We start from the raw sequence: 9,856 nt of genomic DNA, 5'->3' as shown, positions 1-9,856 counted from the left end.
TATATCTAAATCCCTAAAGTCTTTTCTCCTATCGATGCATTCCCTAATATTGTTTGTCATAATGATCAGTTGTCCTAACACTAAAAACCCTAATTTTGGTTATCCTAATATTGATTAGTTGATTACTTATCCTAATGTTATTATCAGGGGTCGGACAAAAAGTGCGGATGACGTAAAAATGACGTAATCTTGCACACAGGATGATGTTTGAGTTTGTATTTAAACTTCCGTGTGACATGTAGTAACAAAGTAGTATTAATGAAGTAACAAAATAATCGTAAATAAATCCATGGAATTAATAATACATCAGGTGGTAGGGTGATGTAGTGAATAAAATAAATTTCACGAAACTTGTTACCATAAGGTATAATTATTTGAAATTAGTTAGAACACTTAGAACAAGTCTGTGGGATCCTCAGATAAATAGGTTTAATAGTCAAAAGTGGGAACAGTAGGTAAGATTAGTAAAAATAAAAAAAGATAATTTGATGTTATTATACTTCTATAGCTAAATTTTAGCTAAATATAATCGTCAAGATACAATAGCTAAACAATAACGAAGTCAATTTATTGTTCATCTGATTGACAATGCGTCAGTCAAAAACGTACTTACTCATTTCAAGTGGCGATATCGTTTAATAAAGAGGTTGATAAATGATAAGTGATAATTGTTTATGAAAATCAAAAATACTATTTGAAATCATCCTATAAGTGGTTTGACGTCATCCGCACTTTTTGTCCGACCCCTGGTTATTATGCATATTTTCTTTTTTGCGAGGGTCGCAGTTGCCAAGTCATTATATGTATTACAAATTAAAGATATCTTATTGATATGCTTTTAACACCCCCTGGCACTGATTAAAATAACCGACTTGGTTTTACATTAAATCTCAAAACTTTTTTGTAGTAAAAGCGTTGCGAGACTTGCACCTTTTTACATGTAATGTTTTTGATGGGATTTATTTTACAATTTGCCAATGTCATGGCTACGCCTTTAGATATTATGCTTGCCATTGATTGCACTGGCCTTTAGGTAGTAAAATTATAATGTCTATCGTGTTATGCACTCGCGCAGTTATTTAAATAATTTTTAGAAAGTGACGGCGACAGATGACAACACCATTGGGTCGACGACAAACTTCGGGAAAAATGTCTATTTGAATTAGCTACGTAGTCGTATGTGGCATCATAATATGTTAACGTCTAATATTTAGTAATTATAAGAAGAATACCTACGAACTACGAACTTTGTTGATTCTTTAAATAATACCTACTGCTTGGCTGGCAAATAATTTAAAAATATTAACTGACAGTATGACAGCAATGACAGTAAGTAGGTAATCAGTTTAAACGATGCATGTTTTGCACATCGAGCCAAAAAACGAAATAATAACCGCAAAAACAGTCAATGTGTGAAATTATATGCAGAAACTAGAAATAGTTTAGTTTATCAGTGTTAGTTTAGTGTTAACATCACAAGAATCCATTTGCTGTTTTGGAGCGAGTACGAAGAAAAGTTAGGTAAGTATACACGTATCTACTAGCAACTAAATCACTAATAGTCAATACCATGGATATACAGGGTGGCGCATTCAGATCGGTCAGTATGGGAAAATCTGAAACTATAAGACATACGACGATCTCTTCTTAGGAACCATGTCATCGATTTTAGTAACAAGAAAAACTGCATTCATACATTTAAAAAAAATGTGTACTCAGCTCGGGAATCGAACCCGGACGTTTTGAAAAAAAAAAATCTAAAATTATTTCTATTTAGATATCGATTGTGTAGGTCTTAAGCAGTAAATGTTACTATGAAACATGATGTCTGAAATGAATAAAATGCATTGTTTTCATATCCTTTAATTTATTTTAGTATGTTTTCGAAATGGCCACCATTTTTTTCAATACATTTTACATAAAAAAAATTTAAATGTATGAATGCAGTTTTTCTTGTTACTAAAATCGATGACATGGTTCCTAAGAAGAGATCGTCGTATGTCTTATAGTTTCAGATTTTCCCATACTGACCGATCTAAATGCGCCACCCTGTATAAGCTTTTTATCGGTCCAGATTATAAGAGCCAGCCGGGGTTCGAACCCGCGACCTTAATCTATTCAACGTCCGATTATACTTTTAAGTACAACTAGGCTACCAAGTTTACCAACGCTTATTTTCACGCTGATACGTAGACTATCGTTCACCAGAAAGTATAAGTAAAACAGCCTTGTATAGGACGCGATTGCGCATAATTCGAGCTTCCTTCACAGTCGTATACGGTCTACAAATGAAGGGTTCCGCTAGTTTGGAGAGGCACACCCCGACGGCCCCGAAACGAGAGACGAATAAATGTATTATTTTTATAGGTACCAAATAAAACTATCGGACACGAAATGTGTATATGTAAATCAACAGCCTTGTAAAGGCTACGGTAGCGCATAATAGGGATGTTGTCAATTTTTTAGAACTGTATTCATTTTATAGATAGACACGTAATTATTACAAAAAAAAAATATTTAAATTTTTTATTCATTAATTTTAAATACAAAATAGAGCTTAATTGGTTTAGTGTTTAAAGTTCGAGCCTAAACGCTGCAAGCTGTCATGTGATCTTGATGACGTCACGAACTCGAAAATATTAATTTATCTCTCTTTCTAAAAGATAACTATTACGTAAATATATGGTTTTATGGTTTAAGAATTTATTTCTCCAAAAGAATATTACATTCACTTACATAGAGAAATGCAAACAAACATTATATACATTATTTACAGAGTGCACGGATAGCATTAAATATATTCTAGGACTAAGCAAAGCAAATTAATTTTTTTTATTAAGAATGTGTGTCTATATATATAGTGAAATATCGTATTATATAACATTTTATTTATTTAATAACAAATATATAATTTATATCATGTTTTAATCTTTTTGGTACGTAATAAATGTCTAATGTCGAAATAAAAAATACATACAGTTTTTGAACATCCAAACTCTTTGGTGGTGTCGTATGGATTACGGTCAGGTTTGACGACTTGTCTGTGGTGATTCAAATGTTATGACGTCACGCGCTCCGATTGGCGTTTGCAGTCACGTGATACTGGGCATTATTTTAAATACTTTTGATTGTTTTTAATTAATTTATTACGCATATTACGCATAACTGTAAATATGTCTTGTAAATATGATTGTGTAAATATGATTATGTAAATATGTCTTATATTTAATATAATTATCTTCTGCTTTGCATGCCTTCGGGCTAAATGCGCTGATAGCTGCATCCTGTGTAACATCCATTATGTACGTGCATTTTAGCAAATAAAATTTTGAACTTTGAACTTTGATATTTACTCTTGCAAAATATGATTTTCCGCGTTTTAATATTCCCTGCTATGGTAAAAACATAACATATTAGGTATATATTCGCAATTCATGTCAACATCCCTATTCGAGGTTCCTTCACTGCTACTCGTAGTTTGGAAAGCAACGGCCCGACGACTGAAGGTGCCTCCATTAAAAACCCACAACTATTCAATTTATAAGACTACAAATTGGTCGCGCCGACACCCTAACTACGCCGTACTGTAACTGTATGCTATTGCTCGCCGCTCCGCTCATGCAGTATGAACCCGCTAGATTATACCAACATGCCATGGGCTTCCTTCAACAATTATTTTTATTTTTTTATTTAGGAAACAAACAGTCACATACAAATATGTTTAAACTTGTATATATACAATAAGACCTATAGTGCCATTAAGTATAAAATAATGATATTGGTAATAAGTAGAAACAGGGCAAGTTCGGTTATGACTTATGCCTATTAATAGGAAGATACACAAAAGTAACAATTGGATACGTACAACTTATAAAGTACCTAAGTATCGATCATGCTTACAAACATACATAGTTACGTTTCATAAGACTGTAAAACAATGTTTTTTTTTTCTCTTTTTTTTTAACAAAGTTAATAATAACATTACACTGCTATGGGAATATTTGGCTCCGCAGACCACTTACCGACCATTTACCGAAAGACAATGAGAAGATATTTAGATTTATGAAGTTAACATAATAATTTTGACAGGCTCGTCTAAAGAAAGTATTTTTGGCGAAATTAGAACTACAAAAGCTGATATGGAATGTTTGGGGATGGCGAGAGGGAATACGACGAGGCAATTTAAGAACAATTTTTTCAAGAAGAGTAGAAGAATCAATGAGGCTATTTGGGAGTTTATAAAGAAACATTTGATCTATAAATACACGTCTTTTTTCTAGTGGCCCAAGACCACGACGGTGTGTGCTATTCTCTGACATATTCAAACCGTAGCGGAAGTGGAGCGACTTTAATAACTTATTTTGAATTTTTTCAATTCTTTTTATGTGAACGATATATTGAGGGGTCCAGACGACGCTACCGAATTCTAAAATGCTACGAACATAAGAGGAGTATAACACTTTTACGATGTTTGGATCTTTAAATGGTTGAGATAGTCTAAGTATCAGACCCAATTTCTGGTAGGCCTTCGTGGTGATGTGGTCTATGTATGAAATGAAATTGAGCTTAGAATCTAAAATAATGCCAAGATCTCGAACCTTTGTAACTCTATTAATGACCTTTCCTGAAAAATTATAATTGAAAAGAAGGGGACTACGTTTACGAGTGAAAGTGATACAGTTGCATTTACATATCAGGGTTTAGAAGTAATTGGTTGCTACCGCAATATGTGGCGAAGCTATCTCTTGATAGCTCATTAAGAACGACTGCCTGGACATGCAACGTGATCTTTCACGTTGCATGTCCAGGCAGTCTTTCTTTGTTTTTATGATTTTGAAAATTTTTGTGTCGTCTGCATAAACTAGATGTTTAGAACTAGAAAATGATGTACCCATGTCGTTAACATATATGATAAATAAAAGCGGTCCTAAATGGGAGCCTTGAGGGACCCCTGAATCAATGGTTAAGTATCTGGAAGCCCCTCAGTGATACTGCCTGGCATCGGTTTTGGATATAGGATTCAATCCACCTGTAGAGATCGCTGTAACGTGTATACCGAGTTCGTATCGAGTATACCGACATTTACAAGGTTACACTACTTGTCGCGCCACCCTCACGTACCACCCGCTCGCCGCTCCGCTCATGCGTTCGCTATATTAGTGGCTGTACAAATATGCCCGGGCGTCCCCCAACTATTTACAAGGCTACACGATTTGTCGCGCCGCCCCTAACTACTGAGGTCTACTTAGATCACAACAACCTGCTGCTACTGGACGTACTCGTAGATAGTTATAGGTGAGCTAGGGTTATTTTAGGGTATTTATAGTTTTATAGCGTAAACTGGCTGATTATTAATAATGTAGGATCGATATAAGTATTAAAATATTGTTCCGATCTCACGTAGGTAGAGTCCCATGGGTACGTTGGCTAAATTATCGACAATATCGATAGAGCCATATTATGATATTACTTACCCAAAGATCGAATTAAAATTTTATTTCTGGGTATGCTTGTCCTTGGGTTAAAATTATTTTAATATACTGTCTTGTTTCCGACCACTCTGTCACGCTTGTACCTATTTGTGTCTTCTATCAAATATAAAAAAGCGGCCAAGTGCGAGTCGGACTCGCCCATGAAGGGTTCCGTATTTAGGCGATTTATGACGTATAAAAAAAAACTACTTACTAGATCTCGTTCAAACCAATTTTCGGTGGAAGTTTACATGGTAATGTACATCATATATTTTTTTTAGTTTTATCATTCTCTTATTTTAGAAGTTACAGGGGGGGGGACACACATTTTACCACTTTGGAAGTGTCTCTCGCGCAAACTATTCAGTTTAGAAAAAAATGATATTAGAAACCTCAATATCATTTTTGAAGACCTATCCATAGATACCCCACACGTATGGGTTTGATGAAAAAACAATTTTTGAGTTTCAGTTCGAAGTATGGGGAACCCCAAAAATTTATTCTTTTTTTTTCTATTTTTGTGTGAAAATCTTAATGCGGTTCACAGAATACATCTACTTACCAAGTTTCAACAGTATAGTTCTTATAGTTTCGGAGAAAAGTGGCTGTGACATACGGACGGACAGACAGACGGACAGACGGACAGACAGACAGACAGACAGACATGACGAATCTATAAGGGTTCCGTTTTTTGCCATTTGGCTACGGAACCCTAAAAACAAAAACAAAAAGCCCCATGGGTTTGTATGACGGATCCGAAATGTATGGGAATATCCGCGGATCCGGATCCAGATCCGGATAATTTCATACATTTCGGATCCGGATCAAACCCTAGTGGACCCTCTTAATGAGTTTACAGCCAATTTGATAAAACTTTCCCACAAGCTAATAACTATAAGCCGCAAACAGACAGAGAGACTGGTCGACATGAAAACTTCCTTGATAAAATTTGATGTGCAATAAAGTTTAATATAAATAAATAAAATAAGTGACAGATTGATTGTTACTATCGCGACAATAATGCGGCGGCGACTGTCATTCATTTTATTAAGGAAATTGACAGATACAACGGCGGCAACAACGACGACGCAACAGTAATGCAGCTGCAGTTGACATCCGAACATTACCTTAAGTTTCATGTAAGAAGGAAAAAAAGTAAAATGAACAAAATATCACTGACAATCTCTTCACCAATCAACCTGTACTGAAACGTTTTCTCACCTGTATAACCGTAAGGTAGTTTCGATCTACGCGCATCTCACATACTTCAGTTACGCTTGTTATAAGTATATTAGTGCAGCGCGCGCGCACCTGCCGTGCCGCGAATAGCCGGCCAATGCACCCGCTGCAGCCCCGCACCTCGTCGCTGCCGCCGCTCCGTCACGGCCATCCCGCTGCGCACGCGTCCCAATGCGCGCTTAAACTGAAAACAAAAGGACCAAAGGGAACTAGAGCCAGCAATGCATAATATGCTTCTCGAAGTGGAAAGTCAATCAAGAGTAGCTTTGTAACGGTATTGGTATCTGATTGAGGGTGATCAATGAATGGTTGCTAAATATATCTGTCGCACTGAACTTCGCTGTTGAACCGATTGTATTAATACTTTGTAAACAATAGATAATAGATCAATAGGACGCATCGGCCCTTGCCAATCGCGTGCACTTGATCGAGCGCTTCCGATCTGTATGCGACACGGTAACATCGGATAAAAATAACCGGTTGCAATGTTGATGCAATTTAGGCATGTAAGATTTTAGAGCTGAATTGACGATAATTTTGAGCAAAATCAATGACTTCCTAGTCATTGTACATACAATAAGTGATCGTAGGTACATATTTCGGAAACTTCTTAAAATAAACGGATCTTAAGGAAAGGGATGATGTTTAGTTAATGTTTTCTTCGTAGAATTTGATCAATCCGTAAATAGGTGGAAACTTATTTAGCAATAACTTATGTGTTTGTTATTATTTTTATGTGCCAAAATTGCGAAAATATAAATATTTAAGAGATAGGTGAAAAAAGTGCCATATAAAAAGCGAATAAAATAGGATTAGGGCTCGCTACCACTTACCGTACTTTCGTACCGGCGCGCGGCGAGCGCCCGATAAGGCGGCGGGTCACACCTAGGACCTCAGGACCTTAAATTGATCGAGGATCGATCTTAGAGGGTGATCTCTGGGGTAGCTAGCCACTCCGGACCGCCAGGGTCAGGGGTCGGCGGCGCGAAGCAGCGGCCGCGGACGGTGGAGCGCGCGCCTTGTATGGGCGCGAGCGCAGCGCGGCCGCGCATATATAAGCCTCCCGCGCCGTCCTCTCCGCACTCGCAGTCTCGCTGCCGTAGAGTCAACATCCCGCGTCCCGACACCCAACACAACCGCCAACATGTGTGACGACGATGTTGCCGCGCTCGTAGTAGACAATGGCTCCGGCATGTGCAAGGCCGGTTTCGCCGGCGACGACGCGCCGCGCGCCGTGTTCCCGTCCATCGTGGGTCGCCCCCGTCATCAGGGCGTCATGGTGGGCATGGGTCAGAAGGACTCCTACGTAGGAGATGAGGCCCAGAGCAAGAGAGGTATCCTCACCCTGAAGTACCCCATCGAGCACGGTATCATCACCAACTGGGACGATATGGAGAAGATCTGGCACCACACCTTCTACAACGAGCTGCGCGTCGCGCCCGAGGAGCACCCCGTTCTCCTGACCGAGGCTCCCCTCAACCCTAAGGCCAACAGGGAAAAGATGACCCAGATCATGTTTGAGACCTTCAACTCCCCGGCCATGTACGTCGCCATCCAGGCCGTGCTCTCCCTGTACGCTTCCGGTCGTACCACCGGTATCGTGCTGGACTCCGGAGATGGTGTGTCCCACACCGTCCCCATCTACGAAGGTTACGCCCTTCCCCACGCCATCCTTCGTCTGGACTTGGCCGGTCGCGACTTGACCGACTACCTCATGAAGATCCTCACCGAGCGTGGTTACTCTTTCACCACCACCGCTGAGAGGGAAATCGTGCGTGACATCAAGGAGAAGCTGTGCTATGTCGCCCTCGACTTCGAGCAGGAGATGGCCACCGCTGCCGCCTCCACCTCCCTCGAGAAGTCCTACGAGCTTCCCGACGGTCAGGTCATCACCATCGGTAACGAGAGGTTCCGTTGCCCCGAAGCCCTGTTCCAGCCTTCCTTCCTGGGTATGGAATCCTGCGGTATCCACGAGACCGTGTACAACTCCATCATGAAGTGCGACGTCGACATCCGTAAGGACCTGTACGCCAACACCGTCATGTCCGGTGGTACCACCATGTACCCCGGTATCGCCGACAGGATGCAGAAGGAGATCACCGCCCTGGCTCCCTCCACCATCAAAATCAAGATCATCGCTCCCCCCGAGAGGAAGTACTCCGTATGGATCGGTGGATCCATCCTGGCTTCCCTGTCCACCTTCCAGCAGATGTGGATCTCCAAGGAGGAGTACGACGAGTCCGGCCCCGGCATCGTCCACCGCAAGTGCTTCTAAGCGTCCAGCAGTGGTTGGCCAGCGGCGGAGCGGCGCGCGCGCCCCGCCCGCGCCCCGCCCCGCGGCCGTGCCGTGTACGTGGTGTTTGTGCTATCGGTCCCCAGTGGGGACATCAGCATTTTGTACGTTGTACGTAGTGATACCTGACAGAACTGAACATCTAAATATAACGCCATCTTATATTAATGTAATTTATTGTAAAATTTATATAAATTTAATTTCTTTTTTATTTTTATTATACTCGGGATCGTTATGGATCTCACGCCAAAATGTAATTAATAAATAAACGGTTAATTTATTTATTTTAATTACAATCATTTCTTTTTATACACCGATCTATTTTGGTTTTCATAAGTACATACTCCTCTCCTCTTTTCCCTTCACATCGTTATCTCGGAGCCGAGATCCTTGACAAGGCGTCACCACGTCAGCGGTGTCAGTTTCCTCGATGCTCGATTACGTTATGTCACGGCCCAGTGTCCGGTGCAGGTGTTGCGTCTATCCCACGTCGGCACCGCCAACACCCCACGCCGCGCCTCCCGCCGCGTCCCGATATAGCCCCTCCGGCACTACCATAAATAGTAAAGACGAGCATTGTCTAATTTTATCGGAATCCCGCGGCGGAGGGAACATGAAGCCGTTCCGTAAATACATTAAGAAAAAATCGCTCCGCTCGACTATTAATAGAGCGCTGGAGCGGCGGGAGTCGCGCCGCTAATAGACTGACCGGTAAAAACTGAAAGTGTGACGTAACATAATCGACATTCGGAACTTCGAAACAGTATTTAGAGCGTTAGCTTTTGTAAGCTTTTGGAGCTTCCAGTGACCAATAACAACGGAGTGGTCTATATTTAGCGCGCGATCTAAAAAG

General features: G+C 40.3%; 1 protein-coding gene across 1 annotated transcript; it reads left to right on the top strand.

The window, feature by feature from the left end:
* The first annotated feature begins 7,783 nt into the window (after positions 1 to 7,783).
* Positions 7,784 to 9,207, top strand: LOC134660993 (actin, muscle). The gene has a single exon (XM_063516889.1). The coding sequence runs from the start codon at positions 7,855 to 7,857 to the stop codon at positions 8,983 to 8,985; it is 1,131 nt and encodes a 376-aa protein (XP_063372959.1). The 5' UTR covers positions 7,784 to 7,854; the 3' UTR covers positions 8,986 to 9,207.
* The last annotated feature ends 649 nt before the right edge of the window (positions 9,208 to 9,856 follow it).

The sequence above is a fragment of the Cydia amplana genome, chromosome 2 (genome assembly GCF_948474715.1).
Source record: "Cydia amplana chromosome 2, ilCydAmpl1.1, whole genome shotgun sequence".
Lineage (NCBI taxonomy): Eukaryota > Metazoa > Arthropoda > Insecta > Lepidoptera > Tortricidae > Cydia > Cydia amplana.
Note: the sequence above shows the minus strand (reverse complement) of the source record. Positions and strands in the feature narration are given on the sequence as shown.

Excerpts from the sequence above, each read along its gene's own strand:
- LOC134660993 (XM_063516889.1), top strand. The coding sequence starts at position 7,855 with ATGTGTGACGACGATGTTGCCGCGCTCGTAGTAGACAATGGCTCCGGC.